The sequence below is a fragment of the Pyrus communis genome, chromosome 16 (assembly GCF_041283825.1).
Source record: "Pyrus communis isolate YQ-2024b chromosome 16, ASM4128382v1, whole genome shotgun sequence".
Lineage (NCBI taxonomy): Eukaryota > Viridiplantae > Streptophyta > Magnoliopsida > Rosales > Rosaceae > Pyrus > Pyrus communis.
Genome location: NC_142580.1, coordinates 9,831,428 through 9,851,315, shown reverse-complemented (window position 1 = coordinate 9,851,315; position 19,888 = coordinate 9,831,428). Strand labels below are relative to the sequence as shown.

The 19,888-nt window shown below is 34.7% G+C and overlaps 3 protein-coding genes across 3 annotated transcripts; 1 reads left to right on the top strand and 2 right to left on the bottom strand.

Annotated features, from left to right (window-relative positions):
- Positions 1-213: 213 nt before the first annotated feature.
- Positions 214-1,216, bottom strand: LOC137730760 (major allergen Mal d 1). The gene is made up of 2 exons (XM_068469720.2): positions 935-1,216; positions 214-763 (listed from the first exon to the last, which is right to left on the bottom strand). The coding sequence occupies exons 1-2, from the start codon at positions 1,116-1,118 to the stop codon at positions 468-470; spliced, it is 480 nt and encodes a 159-aa protein (XP_068325821.2). The 5' UTR covers positions 1,119-1,216; the 3' UTR covers positions 214-467.
- Positions 1,217-7,260: 6,044 nt separating this feature from the next.
- LOC137730977 (major allergen Pru ar 1) lies at positions 7,261-8,477 on the bottom strand. Its single transcript, XM_068470005.2, has 2 exons — positions 8,196-8,477; positions 7,261-7,755 (listed from the first exon to the last, which is right to left on the bottom strand). The coding sequence occupies exons 1-2, from the start codon at positions 8,377-8,379 to the stop codon at positions 7,454-7,456; spliced, it is 486 nt and encodes a 161-aa protein (XP_068326106.2). The 5' UTR covers positions 8,380-8,477; the 3' UTR covers positions 7,261-7,453.
- Positions 8,478-18,289: 9,812 nt separating this feature from the next.
- On the top strand, positions 18,290-19,212 carry LOC137731436 (major strawberry allergen Fra a 1-3-like). Its single transcript, XM_068470541.2, has 2 exons — positions 18,290-18,563; positions 18,700-19,212. The coding sequence occupies exons 1-2, from the start codon at positions 18,380-18,382 to the stop codon at positions 18,993-18,995; spliced, it is 480 nt and encodes a 159-aa protein (XP_068326642.1). The 5' UTR covers positions 18,290-18,379; the 3' UTR covers positions 18,996-19,212.
- Positions 19,213-19,888: the final 676 nt, after the last annotated feature.

Genomic DNA, 19,888 nt, shown 5'->3' with positions numbered 1-19,888 from the left:
CACAACTTGTTACGATAAGAAAAGGATGGACAAATAGTTATTTAAAAGATGTGTAAACATATTATTGTTTATAATCAATCGGTGAAACTCAAAAATTTCCCTTGTCAATAGATTTGCCTCTAAAAGATGTATAATTAACATTTTTAGGTTTTGAAGAAGTTAGTCAAAATAATAATAATAATAAAAGAAAAAAAATTTACTGCAGATCAAAGGTTGCAAGCGAGACATTAACTGATTTCATTATATTTATAGATAATACACTTACAGTCTGCAACTTTTTTTTCAAACAAATACATCAAAGGCAACCAGAAGATGATCACAACCATAACACTTATTTTTCAAAGCCGAAGTGCCCAAAACCATGGCTACTTTGGGCTGACGAGAAAAAGCATAAAAGAAAATCCACACAACCTTCGACTGATCATATGGTAAGGGTAGCACCCAAAATACCATAGAAACATATTAATTTAGTTGTATGCGTCGGGGTGGCCCTTAAGGTGGCTCTCAATAAGCTTGAACAAACCATGAGCCTTCTCTTTGCCAGCCTTGACGTGCTCTTCCTTGATCTCAACATCACCCTTGGTGTGGTAGTGGCTGATACTCTTGATGATGGAACCACTTCCAGATGCCACCAACTTGGTCTCGTAAGAGACCTTCTCAATGGTGTCTGTCAAAGCATCTCCTTCAATCAAAGTGTAGGCGTATGAGTAGTTTGCTTCGTCAACCGAGTCGATCTTGTGCTTCACGTAGCCGTATTGGCTGCCTGTGAGACAAATAAATCATTTATTATTAGACTGTGAATATAAACCGCACATAATCATATATATAGAAATCCACTAGTGTTGTAATAGTTTGACAACATCAACATGTATACGTGTTGATAAAATTTGTTAAACGAAACCATCTAAATAATTATCAATGCTTATTATCTGACCTTCACCGAAAGTGATCTTCTTGATGGTTCCGGGGCCACCGTTTCCTTCAAGGATCTCAACATGCTTGATTGCCTGGGGTGCAATCTTGGGGATGAGGTTGTCAGCATCGAGGACAAAGGCCTTGAACAATCTTGGTGGTGGAATCTCAGAGGTGTACTCGTTCTCAAATGTGTAAACACCCATGATGAAAAAAAAAGAGGGTTGAGAATGAGCAAAAGGAAGCAACTACCAAGGATGATGGTTTTAGTGAAGGTTGAGAGTTTTGTGTTGGAGATGAGTATTGAGAGATGGTATTTATAGGAGTAGAGGTTGGGGCATTTTGTCATTTTGATCATTCGATCTCTGCAAATGTACAAGGATCTTAAAATGTTTAATAATTTGTGTCACTTGTGTATTGGATATATCCAAGTGACGGTATACACACTCTTATTTTTATTTCTTACACATTATTGTTCATTGTCGTCATTGGTCTTCTTCAATTAATCTGACCCGACAAACAAAATTACAAGAAATGTGTGAGAATTAAAAATAAGTGTGTAGATAGCGCTATTTTTAATTAAAATCCATGTTTTGGTCAAATAAAGCACATTTGAATAGATTAATAAAAACGACCAACTGGGTTTTGACGGCCGGTGATTTTGTAGCCAAGAAAATAAAGGCTTTCTAGATGTATGGTTTCAATTATTCCCTTCGATGATCATCCCCAGTACTGGATGTGCATGCACACAGGGTAATAATTGTTTCTCTTGTTTAATTTTTGGGAAATGATGAGGAAGGGGTGTTGAAGACTTGACTTTTTGAATCAACAATGGCAACTGGCAGTCAACGTTGCCTATCAATTTCTCTCATTAATTTCCGGTTGTTTCTCAACAACTTCTTAGTATAAAGTTAAGTCTAGATCTTGCACTGGAGTAAACTCCTAATTAATTTACTTGGAATTAAATAAATTCGTTACAAACGTTGAATAACTAATTGTACCTTATTATACTTGGGTACGGATTTCTACATTGTAACAAAATAATCCAAGGTTTTGATTTGTAAACTCCATCATATTTATTTACCGTGAGATAAATTTTGTGGTTGATAGACTAGTTAACATTAGTTTATCGTGATCACTAAATTCAATTTGTTTCAATCAAGCGATCTGCCTCTGGTCGACATCTCTTAGTGACAAACGCTGCTAAGATCTTTTAGAATTAGTGGTATTTTGTTGTAGTTTTTGTATTTTGGGCGTTTAGGCTCGTTGCTAACAAGTTAAAGGCTAATTTATGAAAATTGAGATTAATAAAATAATGCTGAGAAACCAAAATTCAATGCTTCATTCATACATGAACTAATTGGTAGGATTAATGGGATTTGGATCTCAACCGGGTTCAAATTGTGAGGATTTTAGAGATTCTCACATTTTAACCATTCATCGTATATTGTACACGGTCAGAAATTATTTAAATTTTATTATTTAAAATTAAACACAAATAGTAACTAACGAAAACTGATCACACAATAATATACAATAAACGATTACGATGTAAATATCTTTAGAATCACCGTAAAAAGGATCCGGAGATGATTCTCATCCGGAGTAATGGAGCAGTTTACATTACCAAATACCACATACGGACAGCAACAACATGCTTCAAACTTACAGCTGGGCATGCAGTATCTCATGAATGTGACCAATTAACTTTACATTATAATAAAACCAGTAAAAAAGTTTGCACAATAATTCTGCCGAAAGCTGGAGGAAGGTCGTCATAGAACATGATAAAATTTATGCTGATTATTTTATTTTACGTCTTTTTGTAAAAAAAAAAAAAAAGGTAGTACTATCAACATATCATATATTTTTAATTTTTACGTATTCTTTTCGATTTTTTGCCGTTAAATTAAATGAATTGAAAGATATCAATAGACAAAAATTAACAAAAATATCTTACAAAGAAATACACACAATAAAAACCCCAAACAAAGTACTAGCTAGTCTACTTATATAATAAGTTTCCTAGCAGCTGTTGGAATCAATTAAAGTATATCAAACATCTTTTATTCCTTATAAATAAATCAAAGGAAAACTAATGAAAAATATTTGAAAACTTTAGGTTTTAATAATAAGAACAAAATAAAAGGAAGGTAAAGTGAATAGTACCAGGATTGACTTTTTAATATAAAAATGTGGTTTTTCGTTAAAATGAACAGTATCATGAGCTTTTCGTTAAAACTTCCATAAATCAATTATCATTTTTGTTTTTTTTTTTTGATCAAATTGTATTATTTATTACCAACAACAAACTTTACAAGCACAATAATCGAGATACAAAGTATGCACAAAATAGATCATAAAACAAAAAAAAGGCCCAAAGACAGTTTGCAGCCCAATACACAAAAACAACAAACAGAAAAACCCTAGAGAAACCAAAGTCCCTGTAGCAAAAGTCCAACATACAGTAAATCAATTATTATTTTTGTTTTGTTAAACTATTTCTACCACCAATACCGATACTACGCTCATTATTTGTATTTCAAACAACCAATTAATTTTTTTTTTTTTTTTTGCTCTATCAACTAATCATAGTTGACTAAATAGTATTATTGGTTCCATAAGCTCTTCTGGCGTAATAATATAGATATAAGCTCATGTGAACAATTATTGCAGGTTTGGCATCCAAGAATGTTTTGCCATTCTGTTTCAATCTACTTAAATCTTCATTTCTAATGCAGTGTGTATAATCCGGCAGTTTCAATGAGACATTTTGAAACACATCTTTCGTTGATAATCTTTTAGCAAGATATAGTAATGCATCAACACGTCAACACTGCAATGATGTTAATGATATCTTTCGTTATCACAAAAGTATTACGGATTTGGGCTTATTATATTCCTATACATCTCAAAATAGATCACCCCTTTGGTCTTTGGAATTATGCTTGCTTTGTTGGATATGATAACATAGGTTATTTATCTGACATGCACAAGAAACATTTTCAGACAGGTTATGTCTACACGATTGCAGACACCGCAATATCTTGTAAGTCAACCAAACAAACCTTAGTTGCGACTTTTTTGAACATGCTGAAATTCTCACCCTTCACGAGGCTACACATGAGTGTTTTTGACTGAGAGCTTTATTGAGCATATTCAGAGCACATTTAGACTTCGATGGGTCGTTGATGTCCTGACAACGATTATGAAGACAATATCGCTTTGATCAACTAGATCAAGAAAGGATACATCAAAGGAGACAATAGCAAACATATTGCGTTGAAGTTTTTCTTCTCCCATTATCAGCAAGAGCATCCAAAAATTAAAGTCAAGTAGATCTATTCCCAAGACAAGCTTGTCGACCTCATTGTCAAAGTCTACTTTTCAGAAGCTTGTTTAAAAAATTAGTATGTGTAAACTGTTTGATTTGCAATGCTTGTAGTTCTCAAGGGGAGTTTTGCAAACTCAAGAGGAGTATCCTGTAGTATACTTGTTTGACCAAAAGTGTATTCTTTTCCAACTATCGGGACCATTTGTTCCATTGAGTTTTTGTTGCCTAACGAGATTTTGAAGAGACACCAATTATAGGTTGCTCATACCTTTGTGTGCATTTTACTCGCGTTCTAGATACATTAATTTTGACTTATTACATTTACTCACTTTTTTCCTTACATTATGGATTTTGTCCATATCGGATTTTACTATAGTCAGGTTTGTGAGATCTACTCCTATATACAGTTCCCTATTTGAGACTAGCTCGAGTGTTGCCTATAAATGCCTAACGAGACGACTTCATCAACTTCTTCGACTGCCTACCTAAAGATTTGAAGCAACTACTACTTGAATATTTACACACTCAAGAAAAAGTGTTGTAATTAATATTTAACATAGGTAGTATTATAGTAGGATTTCTATGTAATACAGATAATACTTTCCTATTTGACCTTATACACTTGAAGAGCAAAATTTTCTTTCTCTATTACTTAGTATACTTACTACAGAAAAAGGCATTGGTAGAATAAAAACGCATCTCTAAGCCCTTTTCTCCACCACTCGCCCATCTATTTCCATGACCCCGCAACAAATAAGTCAAAAGTGGCTATAGTTATATACATTTATTCGTTTGAAAGTGTATGCAATTCTACAGTAATTCCAGTGAAAATGATAAGAGTAAGTGCATGTACGCCTCTGAATCGAAACATATCTAAGAGTATGTTTTCATGATTTTTTTTCTTCATATGACGTTTGGAAAATAAGAAAAAACTGTATTTTTAGAAAGCATTAGATTTTTTATGATTGTGTTGTCATTTTGTACTTATTTGTAAGTAAAATGTTTTAAATTTGAATATCTCGTGAATGATAAGTTCGCAACCATGTTGTAACACCATTACATATGAAAGTAAATGGCTCAAAATTAAATCCCAAATCTAAATAATTTCATGGTCCCTAATAATTTTATTAAAACAAAGAGTGCCGGTACGTTTTCTTTTATAATACAAGTAATATTATTACTTTAGTTACACAAGAGTAGGAGGATGATGATTTGAACTCGAGATGCAGGGAATTGATAATGCAATTCACCACTTACACTTACACTGATACCCTTTTTTTATTTCTTTTTCAAAAGAAAGGCATGTACAATTTCATGTACGTCATTAGTTTTATTCTCCGAATAATGTAGATTGCTTCACATTTAGATAAAAATAAGGGACACTTTGGATGCGGTCTCTAACTACTAATGTTCTTTGACTGAAACCTTGGTGGTTTTTAGTTTTTAATCGAAGTCTCTGACATTAATGTAATAGTATATTTCTATGTAGGTTTTTGTATTTTTAAATTAAAAATAAAATTTGTAGTTATTTATATTAATGAGATTTTAAATAAAACCCAAAATTTATGGGATTAAAAATATTAAAGATGAATTATACTCTTCAATATATTGTGTGTGTACATATATGGGTATGTTCATCAAAACTAACCGAAAAATTATTATACCAAAGCATGGGTACAATTTTCAAAAGCACAAAAAAAAAAGAAAAAAAAGAAAAAGATATTAGACTTAATAACATTATTAAATTTTTTCTATTAAACTTGACATGGATACATTCTCAAATCAACGAAATAGAATGTACCCATATAAGTTTAAAAAATGGATTAGAGAAAAGATTGAATGAAATTTTATATAAAAAATGGGTACATTTCAAATTAAAAAAAGGTACATTTTTAACAAATTAGTATATTTAAGAATGGATACGTATAAGATTAAAAATTGAATTTTTTTTTTTGTAAAAATTGAATTTTTTTTTTTTTATAAAAATTTAATGGCTACAAACTTATTCTAATTTTATTTTTTATATTTGGGAAATGCTTGAATTGTGACATCCCACATCGCCCAGGGGAGTGATCCTTAAATGTATATTCTCATCCATACCTAGTACGAGGCCTTTTGGGAGCTCACTGGCTTCGGGTTCCGTAGGAACTCCGAAGTTAAGCGAGAAGAGGGCTAGAGCAATCCCATGATGGGTGACCCATTGGGAAGTTGCTCGTGAGTTCCCAAAAACAAAACCGTGAGGGAATGGTAAGCCCAAAGCGGACAATATCGTGCTACGGTGGTGGAGCGGGCCCGGGAAGTGATCCGCCTCGGGCCGGGATGTGACAATTTGGTATCAGAGCCAATCCCTGGCCGGAAGTGTGCCGACGAGGACGTCGGGCCCCTAAGGGGGGTGGATTGTGACATCCCACATCGCTCAGGGGAGTGATCCTTATATGTATATTCTCATCTCTACCTAGCACGAGGCCTTTTGGGAGCTCACTGGCTTCGGGTTCCGTAGGAACTCTGAAGTTAAGCGAGAAGGGGGCTAGAGCAATCCCATGATGGGTGACCCACTGGGAAGTTGCTCGTGAGTTCCCAAAAACAAAACCGTGAGGGAATGGTAAGCCCAAAGCGGACAATATCGTGTTACGGTGGTGGAGTCGGGCCCGGGAAGTGGTCCCGCCCGGGCCGGGATGTGACATGAATTGAAAATTAATTAGGAGCTTAATAAGGGTGTGAGTATTAAAACTCTAAATCAATTACTAACTTTTTCTATAAAAATTATGCAACTTATATGTAATTCATTAATATATTAATATTAGGAACTTTGATCAAAATCTAAAAATTGATAAGGTCTTAATCAATAAATATTAGAAACTAAGGACCGAAAATTATTTTTTTTCTAAAAATAATTCGAAGTATGACAACTTAACATATTTCTTTTAACATTTTAAGAAAAACACACTGAGAAAATTTGCACTTCAACATTTTATCCACCTATAATTAAAAAATTTAAATTCGAGTCTTGAGTATATTTAATATTAATTTATTTTTATTAAGGATAATACCGATCGAATTATTATAGAATACGTATATTACAACATATAGATATTCAATCTACTAGTACCATGAACAACTTGTGAAGAAATATTTAAACGCACCCATCACACCTTCAGCTGGTAAGCTGGGAACTCAAGCATATTACAAATATGAATAACTTCAGATTTAGTTGTAGGCATCAGGGTTGGCCAAGAGGTAGCCTTCAACAAGCTTGAAGAGACCGGAAGCCATCTCCTTGCCAGCCTTAACTTGCTCCTCCTTGATTTCAACATCGCCCTTAGCATGGTAATGGCTGGTACTTTTGACGATGGATCCTCCATCAGGAGATGCCACCAATTTGGTCTCATAAGCTACCTTCTCAATTTTGTCAGACAACAAACCATCTCCTTCAATCAAAGTGTAGCTATATACAAAATTGTCCTTGTCAATCCCATCGATTATGTGCTTTACAAACCCTAATTGGCTGCCTAAAAAAACATAAATATTCAAATTAGTTTAAATGATGCTTGTCCACCCACACCCACCCCCCACCCACCCGCCGCCCTACCCCCACCACCCCACACCAAACCACCCCCCCCCCCCCAAAAAAAAAAAAAACAAAAAAAAAAAATTTCCGTTGTTTAAGACGCCTAATCGATGTGAGGCAAGGGATAATTGGCACTTTTAAAAGAGGGAAATGATTTTTGCTCGTCATTATGCACCTTTCTTTATTTTTGTCCATTGTATTGAATAAATTAAAAAAGAATCAATGGTATTCATGAGATAAAAAGCACATATATTATAACCTAATTTAAAGTTCATGGAGAAAATCGAAACAAGGCTATGAGTTCATGAGGTTTTGCTGATATTCTGAAGGAAAAAGGAGGAGAGTCACTTGAGCATAAAGAAATAGGGACAACTAGCTAACCTTCGCCGAAGGTAACTTTCTTAATGGTTCCAACGCCTCCGTCTCCTTCAAGGATTTCAATGCCCTTCACTGCTTGTGGAGCAAGTTTTGGGATAAGGTTATCGGCGTCGAGGATGAAAGCCTTGAACAATCTAGGCGGGGGAATGACCGAGGTGAACTCGGTTTCATAGGTGAAAACTCCCATTGTGATTTTTTGACTTGAAAAAATGATCAAATGAAGAGCAAAAAGGATTTAGAGAATTGTTTGAACCGAGGAGATATTGAGATGCAGAGGAGAATGGTATAGGTGGTATTTATAGATGAACTGAGGTTGAGATTTGAGGCCACAAGTGTTGTGAAGCTGTGAAAGGTCGGTGTAGATCATCAACCAGTTTATGCAATTGTTACTACATTTATTATTATCGGACATTATCTCCAAAAAAAATTAATTTCGAACCAAACTATTTGCTCGGTGTCGACGACGCAGTTGGACAAATTAAAGAGCTATGAAGAAGCCGGGTTTCTAGGTGGTCTTCCAACTTTCAACCGTGAATTTTCTGTTTTCATTTGGTGTCGGCGGTCATTAAAGTTAAAACCTCATTTTTGGAAAGTCGAAAAAGTGAAGAAATTTCGTTTCTAATTTCGAGTGTAAGAACTTCAAAAACTGTTTCAGCATATTAAACCCCCAATATAATATTTTTCAAAGTTCTAAAGATGCTAGGCGCTAGTTGGACGGTGGGTAGGGACATAGGCAGATTTAAGTAAATTTATTATATACCTTATAAATAAGTTCCAGCTCATACTTAAAAAAATCCATAATTGCATTTGAATATATAAACTGCAAAATATGATTACATATAGATTATAAAAGTATTAGAAAATAATGCGGTATGAAAGTTATCTATTTTATGTCTAAGTGAGAGTCCCGATCTAAGCTGATGTCTAGGCGGGTATGGGCAAGCTAGGAGGGCACCTAGACGGTCTATTCGTCATTTCTTAATTTTCAAACGCCTAAAGATTAGTCAGGATGGTGGGCAGCCGCCTAGCGCCTAGGCAAAGTTTAGGCAGCACTAGGCGGAGAATTTTGAAATAGTGATACTTTTACAATCTAAAAAATTACTCTCAAATTTTTTCTTTTTCTTCTTAAAATTAAACTTTGGTGGCAATGCAGGAAACCTATGTAGCTGAGGTTTTTATTTTGTTCTCCCTTTTTCTGACTTTTGGGTTTGGTTTCAGCAATGGCAACTAGCAGTCAACATTGGATATTGATACCTTTGAAGTTTCTTTGTTTAAAGACTTTGTTGCCTTGGTGCGCTGCGGTGTCTGTTTATACTCTATAGTGACCCAAAATATCTATTTATGTGCTACACAACGAACTTAACAAACATTTATCGAGGATGAAAATGACTCGCAACTTATAAGACTTATCGATCTATGTTAACAACAAATTTTTTATGGTATTTTCTAAACTCCGTTTTTTAACCGTCAAATTTGAATTTGTATTGTTGAATAAAGATATTTATTCATAATCCGAAGCACGCAAAAAGATCATAGTTAAAAAATAGGCACATTTGTCGATTTACCCCCTGAATTTGTATAGAGATGCTAATTTTCGCCCTAAACTTTAATTTTAGTTGATTACCCTTCTGAAATTTTATAATTAGCCAATTTCCCTCTTGAACTTTAATTTAGCCGATTACCCCCTGAACTTTTATAGATAGATAATTTTCCTCCTGAAGCTAGATTTTAAAAAATTTCATCTATCCAATTTTTTTATCCATTTTGATCACGCGGACAACACATGACAATGTTTTGGGGCAAAAAGAATTGGATGGATGAAAAATTTAAAATCTAACGCTAATATTTTAGGGGGGTAATCGGCTAAAGTTAAAGTTCATGGGGGAAATTGGCTAATTATAAAAGTTTGGGGGGTAATCGGCTAAAATTAAAGTTTTGGTGGGGGGGGGAGGAGAATTGACACCTCTATACAAGTTTAGGGAGCAAATAAACAAATACCTCTGAAAAATAAAAAGGAAAATCTAAATTGATATAAAAGGGAATCAATATTGACAATCTAAAAAATTTATACAAGGGAAAAATTTTAATTCAAAAACTGCATGATCACTTTAAAGAGTGTTTATATAGAACATCTTTTTGATAGTATTGTCCAATATTACAGTAGATAGAGTGTTGGGTTCCACTAGGGCTGGCTCGGGTCAGAATTTCGAACCGAATCCCAAATCAATAACTTTCAGGACAAGATTCTAAAATCCGAAACCGAATTGAAATTTCGAAATTCCTAATTTTTTTTGGGGGGAGGGGGGGTGATTCCGGGATAGTTCGGGATTGGGCCTTCAAGCCCAAATTGTTGGGATTTTTTAATTTATTTGAAGTTTGGACTGAATATTGGTTAATCCAAGTGGGGTATGGGCTTATCAATTCTGTAAAGATGGTTTAGTCATTGTAGGAGGGTGAATAACAATGAACAGGAGACTGATAAACAACAGAGTATTAATCAATAACCCTAAAATCTGTAGACTGATAAAAACAGGAGTATTGATCACTTCCCTTTCCATCTTGAAAGCATTGGCATTCATATCCTACTTATTAGGACGAAAGATGTATACTTTATTCTTTGTTTTATTGAGAAGAACACATGGCTCTCGTGGATGCAGACTGAAAAATGATGCTGAAAGATATATAGGTTTTAGATAGCTTCTTTATTTTAGTGGCATGAAGCTGAAAGACAGTCTTAAGCCGCTTTAACTAAAGCAAAAGCACCAATAAATAATTGTCATAACAAAAAGAATATTATATACATTAAGGTTTCAGTTTGGTTTGGGATTACCAAACTCTTAAAATGGTGAGACCGATTCTCGTACCAAATGGTTCGGGATTAGTTGGGGATATGGTACCAAAACTTTTGGGATTTTCGGTTCCAGATTTTTTCAATTCGGGATCGGGGATTTTTGGGTACGTTTTGGAATTTTTGGGAATTTTTTCTAGCCTTATTTTCCACTCATACGTCCCAGATTCAAAACTTCCTTTCCCAAAACTATTCTTTCCCAAAACTATTCTAATAGTTTTGAAGTGTCCTATTCTTTCTCCCCCTTCTTGCTCCCCTTAAATAATAATAAATTTGAAAAAAAACAATTTCAATCGAAACGTTTTTTTATTGACAATATAAATGATTATGTACGTTTAATATGCAAAAGACGTGGATCATTTTGTATTCAGGCCGAATGAATAAGTAGGAATTAATTTTTCCAGTCATATCCGTTTAATCAATCTGATCATGAAATTAGTAACAAAATTTGTTTTGATACATCCAACAAGCTGATTGTCCTCAAAATCCGCCCACGTTCAACAAACTACCTTCTAAACCAATCTTATCATGCAAATTGGTACCAAAATTTGTCTTGATACGTCCAAAAAGCTGATTGTCCTCAAAATCCGTCCACGTTCAACATACATAATAATCCGAACATGTCCTTTCTTGGTCTGACATAAAAGATACCGGATAAAGAGAAAAAAAAATATAATATTATCTACTTTATATGTTTGAAAAATAATAATATCCTTATATGCCAACGTTCTAAAAGGTGCAAGTCAGTCGACGAGTAAGAGCTTAGGCCATTTTCAACCGAATGGTTCAGATAACCAAAAAATAAAAAATAGTTCAAAAATCGTCTTCAACTGAGGGTTAGGTCAAATGACTCGTGGGCCCCATTGGACAGGCTGGCTGCTAGGCGGGGCTAGAATTTTCATTATTCATGTCAGTTATATCAAACAACATTGTACTTATTTTTGTTGATTATATCCTATAGGAATGGTAGGCCAAAATTTCAAATACAACGGCTAGTTATCGTAGGATTCAAAATTTTTTTTTTGAGCCAATTATCATTATTTTTTTATGAATTTAATTTGTAGTTTTTAAATTTAAATAATAAATTATGTTTGGCCATATGGCCCTTTGGCCCTCGATTAGAGATTGTTTTTTGTGACAGGTCTAAAATGAGCCCTACGGCCTTTTGGCCCTCGGTTGGAGATGGAGGCAAATATGGTCTTGTATTATTCATTAAAATATTAGTATCTTAGAGGGCCAGATGGCTCGTTTTAGCCCTCTAGACCTCCAACAAATTAATATTTTAATGAACAATGTAGGACCATATTTCTTACCATCTCCAATCAAGGGCCAAAGAGCCACATGGCTCGTTTTAGCCCTATCACAAAAAATCATCTCCAACCGAGGGCTAAATGGTCATAAGGCCAAACATAATTTACTATTTAAATTTAAAAACTACAACAACTTAAATTCAAAAACTACAACTAAAATATAAAAACTACAACAACTTAAATTTTAAAACTACAACTTATATTTAAAAATTACAACTAAAATTAAAAAAAAAAAAAAAAAAAGCTACAACTTATATTTAAAAACTACAACTAAATTTTAAAAACTACAACAACTTAAATTTAAAGTCTATAATCAACATCATCATCCGCCATTGTAGAAGTATAGTTGGAGGTAAACAACTGCTACTGGGCCATAATTTCCTTTTTTTTTTTTTTTTTTTTTTAATCAAAATAGGCCTTACTCATTGGATTGTAATCCAAAGTGTTCCTTTGCGTATTCCTATCATCCATCTTTTCTTGTATTTGTTTGGCCCATTCTTCATGCCTACGATTCCTTTCTTCCATGGCAAAGGCATTTTGCTCCGCCATTAATCGCAATAAGGCTGCCACTTCCTGTTGAGCGGTGTAATCATCATTTGCCTTGCCCTTTTCCTTCAACCTTCGGGCCTTGTTTCATCCCATAGCCCTACGAAGATAGATTTTCTACCCTTGTTTGTTGAATGGTAGGAGATCCATCTTCATCCCCATCTATAGCTGAGGATTGAGTTCTGAACACACAAGCATATGACCTACTCTATGTTGAGGTGGATCTTCAAATAACAACCAGCTTTTACAAATTTCCCAACAACTGTGAAACTGAAAGGGTTTTGGGCTGCCCTCCATATACAATTCCTCCGCTTGGCGTACCTAGAAAATATAATTACAAAAATTAAAGGAAATTAATTTATGAAATTAAATGTAATATAATTAAATATAATTACAAAACGTAAAGGAATATTAATTTGTGAAATTAAATGTAATATAATTAAATATTTAAAATAAATTGTGAAAACACTTACTTCGTCGTAGTAATTGGCGCCGCTTTCATGTTTACTTATGGCTGCTAACAGTACTTGATGCCATTTATTCAAACTTAGATGAAGATGTTTCTTCCATCTTGAAGAACAACCCTCGTGTTTTCGAGTATTCAGTGGAACACATAGTATTTTTTGGACACACGAGTCCAAACACCTTCACTTGTTTGAGAACTCCCCCTCACACTATCTTCCGAGACCCATCTATAAGTCCTGCAAAGAAATTCATCTTCTTTTTGGGTTCAAGCCCTACCTTTCATTGCAAATGAGACCATTTGAAAATTATTGAAAAATTTGAAGGAAAGATTATTGGAAGAGGAAAAATATGAGAATTGAAATGGTGTAGGAATGGTAAAAATTATGTGAGAAATGGTGTAGGATGACACACCCCGACCTAGGAAGGTCGAGGCATGCTAGCCATCACCGTGAGGTGATGTAACCATAAGGGCAAGTGATGTGAAAAAGTGGATAAATTTAAAACTAATTAGAACTAATTATACTAAACAGTGAAAGAGTGCGCAATCATGGGAATAACCCACTACAATTATTCAGAGCATAATAGACAGTATGACTACCGTAGAGTAGTCAAAGTAGCTAAGTACACTTATTACACAACAGTGGATAAGTTCATACTTCTAAACCAAAGAGAATGTCAGAACTGCTGAGATTCCTTGAATTCCAGAAAGAGTACAACTATCTAGGTCCTGGAGGGGCGAAAAACAAAGTTGAGTGGCTCAGCAAAACAATGTTTACACAAAAACCTTTATTTTCGAATATAGTAACCTTCATCGTAAAACAAGTATAGTTTCCTTAAAACATACTACGTAGGTATGTAAACAACAATAACAACAATATAACCAGAAATATGCCAAGTCATGATATTTCAATGCCACAGTAATAAAAATCATGTGATAATCAAGTATAGCTAAGTGCTCATCCATCAAAGCTGACACACTAGTTCGAATAGAAAATCTTTGACACGAACAGGACTAGGTGTAATCAATACGCTCTAATACTATGATTACTTGAAGGCTGGTGCAGAAGCATGGTCACATACAAGTCGGATTGCCTAATGTAATCTGCCCGACAGGATTGGCACCTAACTTGGATCTAAGGTGAGCAAATGGTGCGATGTGAACATACACGTGAAGGACTGGCCTTGGCCCTGAGGAGAGTATTAACACCAATGCAGCAAGATGAGCATGCACATATACATATAAATGTCATGACAGTAATATCCCAAACATATAGTAGCATTTATCACATTTAATATCACAATAATGAATACTTGGCAATATAAACGTAAAAGTGGAGTAATTACGCATTTAGGGAAACTATAAATATGTATAGGTATAAAATAAATTGCCCACTCACAAGTACGTCGCAAGGTCATAGCCCCTGAGCTTAACCTGGCTTTGTAAGTCATCGGGATACGTTTCCCTTATATGTGAAATAACTATAATAAAATTAATTAAAGCGCATATACAAAAACTTAAATAAAACCCCATAGTTTGCTTAAACCTAGGGTTTAAATACATGAAATCGATTTACTCGACGTCACGAACTTACAAAAATTTTCAGATAAATTTTTGGACTTAGCACGCACCATCACGCGCTAGCCAAGGCACGGCTAGACACGTCCCCACGCGTAGGCACGTGCCGTTTGTGTGACTGACGCTGTTAGGAATATTACGTGGAATATTCTGTTAAAACCTTAACAGAGATTAACAGCATTACCTGACGCCGTTAGAATATTCTGTCGACTTTGACGGAATATTCCCTGCCTTCTCTGACAAGCTCCGTCGTCCTCAGCCACCGACACCGTCGTTTGTAACTCGAATCTCGCTGGTTTTTGCAAAAATTTCAAACTTGCATAACTTCTTCATTTCTCAACTATACCAACCAACCTTAGTTTGACTAAGTTCTGAACGTCGAACTCGGAAGGTCCGAACTCAGTGAGTTTTAGTTCATTAAATTTCAGGTCGAGTTAAGGAGTTTTAAAGGTGGATGGAGCTTTCCCACAACTTTCCAAGACCTCTAAGACAATTTTGAAGAAGCTTCAACGTTGAAACAACCGAGTTTCGAGGAGTTCACTTTTGGCTGGAACTTTCGAGGTGATGGCCAACATGTTTCGACCTTCCAAGGTCGGGGTGTGTCAGAATGGTATCAGAGCCACTATGCCGTGTGGTGCGAGTGTGTTGACGAGGAAGTCGGGCCCCTAAGGGGGCGGATTGTAACATCCCATATTGACCAACGAAGAGGGGGTGATGTGCCCAATATGTACATGCTTACCTCCATATAGCACGAGGCATTTTCCGAACTCACTGGCTTCGGATTCCATCAGGACTCCGAAGTTAAGCGAGTTAGGACGAAAGCAATCGTAGGATGGGTGACCCACTGGGAAGTTCTCGTGTGAGTTCCTAGAAACAAAACCGTGAAGGCGTGGCCGGGGCCCAAAGCGGACAATATCTTGCTACGGTGGAGTCGAGACTGGGATGTGACATAGGAAGACTTAGGTATTTATAGGAAAAAATGAGAATTTAAAAAAAAAAAAAAATTGGGCAAAAAAGAAAAAACAAAATTCAAATCCAACGGTACCTAACGTTAGCTAGTCGTTGGGATTCAAAATGTGGCTTGGCCCAGGGCCGGCTGGCTGGCTGCTTTGGGCCTACTGAAGCCAGTGAGTTTGGACGAAAGCAATCGTAGGATGGGTGACCCACTGGGAAGTTCTCGTGTGAGTTCCCAGAAACAAAACCGTGAAGGCGTGATCGGGGCCCAAAGCGGACAATATCTTGCTACGGCGGAGTCAAGACTGAGATGTGACATAGGAAGGCTTAGGTATTTATAGGAAAAAATGAGAATTAAAAAAAAAAAATTTGGGGAAAAAAGAAAAACAAAATTCAAATCCAACGGTACCTAACGTTAGCTAGTCGTTGGGATTCAAAATGTGGCCCCGCCCAGGGCCGGCTGGCTGGCTGCTTTGGGCCTATTGATTGGCCCTTTGGCCATTTTTTGTCCAGTGGGGCCTACAAGTCCTTTGCCCTAACCCTCGGTTAGAGACGATTTTCGGGCTATTTTCGATCCTCTAGCCCTCTGAACCCTTCAGTTGGAGATGGCCTTATGACTAGCATAGCCGTCTAGGAGGTTTGTTTTTAGTTTTATTTAATTTTATTATATAACATACAATAAATATTTACTTATACTAAGAAGTATATAATTATATTGGAAACATAAATTTCAAAATAGATGATATGTATAGTATAAAATACTAAAACATACAAAAAATCTTGGTTACATGTACATAATGAGTGTTCATCCAAGTTTTCTATATATTTTACATAGCTAACACATTTTTACATGGATGAATCTTTTTTTCTTATATAAAAAAAATTGTACACTCAATAGTTTACAACACCTTTAAAAAAAAAAAAAGGGTATTCATAGCTATGATCAGTGGTGGAGCTAGAAAATTAGACTAGGAGGGGCCTTTGAAGCCCTAAAAAAAAAATTAGAAATATTAATTACAACTAATGAGAGGAAAATTAAAGTTTTTGTGTTTTGTATTGGCATGAAAATTTTTAATCAAACAAGAATGGTGGAGCCTTAATTTTGTAGAAAATCTTAGTTTTGAAATCATTATATCGTAAAAACAAAACTTGTTTACAAGTTTTGATATAAAAAAACTAACACATTAAATTCAAACTAAATTTAAGGTTATAACTTAAAGTAAGACATTGGTCTGGTTTTTATAGTTAAAACATAAGGCCAATTATAACAAAAAATAGGGGTTAGTTTTAATATGGCAAAAAATAAGATAACTTATAAGGGTTTTTTTCCCTTTCAATTAAAAAAAAAATCTAAAAGTGTTAGCATACCTAAAGGTCTCGAACCGTGGCCTTTTGGAAGTGCAAAACACCACCGACAAATGGGGCACAAGGTAGGTTTTGCAAATATTTGCAGATAATAGGTATTAAAAGTGATAACCGCAGGGTAGCCCTGGCCAATCCTAAGCTCTATATGGCTCCGCAACTGGCAATGATTGAACGATAATTTTGTAATGTAAGCATGTTCACGTATAATATTATACGTCAATAGTGTAAAATGACGAGCACAACGTAAAATTATCGTTGTTACAGTATTTAGGAGCCTAAAAGTTGAATTTTAATGTCATTATAACATCATTAAAATGTAAAAGTAAGAAGCTCAAAAAAAATAAATACAATAATGAAGAATTTCACGACGTCCACTAATTACATCTATCCTCTAACAAAACATTTATAGCATAACAATCAACATGATAGTGTGATAAAAATTTACATTAAATAACCTCATTAGTACTGTGTTAGTTGAACAATAATCTTTATTCAATCAAAGAATACAAGTGCTCTTTTTCTTAGGGTATCATATTTTTTTCATCAGTAAATATTTTCGTTCTTCGAAACAAAGTGAGAGAATAATGTTCTTGTATTTTTTTTGTTGATATGCATTAAAAAAAAAAAAAAAAAGTTACACCTAATTAGTCTTCAGAGACAAAGTTCTTGTATGATATACCTTTATACTATACGTACTGATCATGATATTTCTCCTCTGTCTTCCTCGCCACCTGCGCCCTTATCCAAATTATGATTTGTAAGCATCTCATCATCAAACAGCCCACCGACATTGTAAGGTTGTCTTTTCTTTTACGTCGAAGATAATGCTGCATCTTCAATAATATCTTTCATATAATCAATTTGTATTAAGTTTCTATGGGTGGCTTTCTTTGACTAATACATTTATGCATTGATTTTTCTTTATTTATTTATTTATTTTTTTTATGTATGCATTTGAAATTATACATAAGGGGCCTGGTTACTTTACACATATACCCTCCATACCAAATCTATAAATACCACCCTATGGAGAGAACATTTTCTCACCTCAACATCGATCATCCTCCTAGCTTCCTCCTTTCATTAATTTCCTTGGTCATTTTCCAAGCCCTTAAAAATCATCATGGGTGTCCTCACATACGAAACTGAATACGCCTCAGTCATCCCCCCTGCTAGGTTGTACAATGCCCTTGTTCTTGATGCTGACAATCTCATTCCGAAGATTGCTCCACAAGCAGTCAAAACTGTTGAAATTCTCGAGGGAGATGGTGGTGTCGGAACCATCAAGAAAGTTAGCTTTGGTGAAGGTTAGTTTGTTTTCCACAGTTTAATTCATTAACTTGTTAATTTTACCTATTTAATACACACACACACACACACACACACATATATATCGAAATTACTAGCTAACATCTTAATTTCTATTTCATTTTCATTTGACAGGGAGTGAATACAGCTATGTGAAGCACAAGGTTGAGGGAATTGACAAAGATAACTTTCATTACAGCTATAGCTTGATTGAAGGAGATGCCATTTCTGACAAAATTGAGAAGATCTCTTATGAGATTAAGTTGGTGGCATCTGGCAGTGGTTCCATCATCAAGAACACCAGCCACTACCACACCAAGGGAGATGTTGAGATCAAGGAAGAACATGTTAAGGCTGGCAAAGACAAGGCCCATGGTTTGTTCAAGCTTATTGAGAACTACCTTGTGGCCAATCCTGATGCCTACAACTAAAACCATCCGTCTAGCAACAATCTTGTGTTTTGCTTTCTCTGTTTACTCATATGTGTGGTTCAATTTATTATCGTACCAAAGCAATTCTTTGACTTGCACTTTATTATCGTACCAAAGCAATTCTTTGACTTGCACTTTGGATATGATTAAAGAGGATTGTTGTATTTGATTTAATGTCAATAAATAAAACATATATATACTAGTTAAATTTAAATTATTTGATGATATTTACCTTGGAGTATTATTTTCCCCTTCCAATTTCATGAATTTCACCTCAAAATTCCTTGAATAAAATCCCCCTCAAATTAACAAATGTGCAGACGTGTTCTTCTATGTAAACTTGAGCTCTACTTGTTCAGAACAAGAAGTTTGGTCAAATGATTGAGAAGAAAAGATAAAAAATTTAATTTTGGACGATACTATACTTGGTATAACATAACTAAACTAATATACGATGTGGTTTTTCAATTATATTGAAAATTCGAAAAAGCAGATGTGATAAATATATTGCAATGGTAGGATTAAGTACAATAACACCTTCAGAAGTTTATTGAGTTTTCATAAAATTTCCTCACATTTGAGATATTACATTAACATCCATTTATGTTTTAATTCACTTTTACATAGCTCCTTCAGTCAACATTTCGCTAATAAATTGACAACTTTACCCTCATAACTAATACTTCAATAATAAAGAAAATATTTATTTTATAGAAAAATAAATTAAATATTAAAAAAACATCACCGTCTTCATCTTCTTTTTCCCTGAGAAATTGAGAATGCTTATGAACAATGGGATTCTACTTCATAAGCATTCTGCTTGCAGCAATAAGAAATTAATTAATAGCAACAAAATCAGGGGTCATGAAAAATTACTTTGATATGCCAAAACA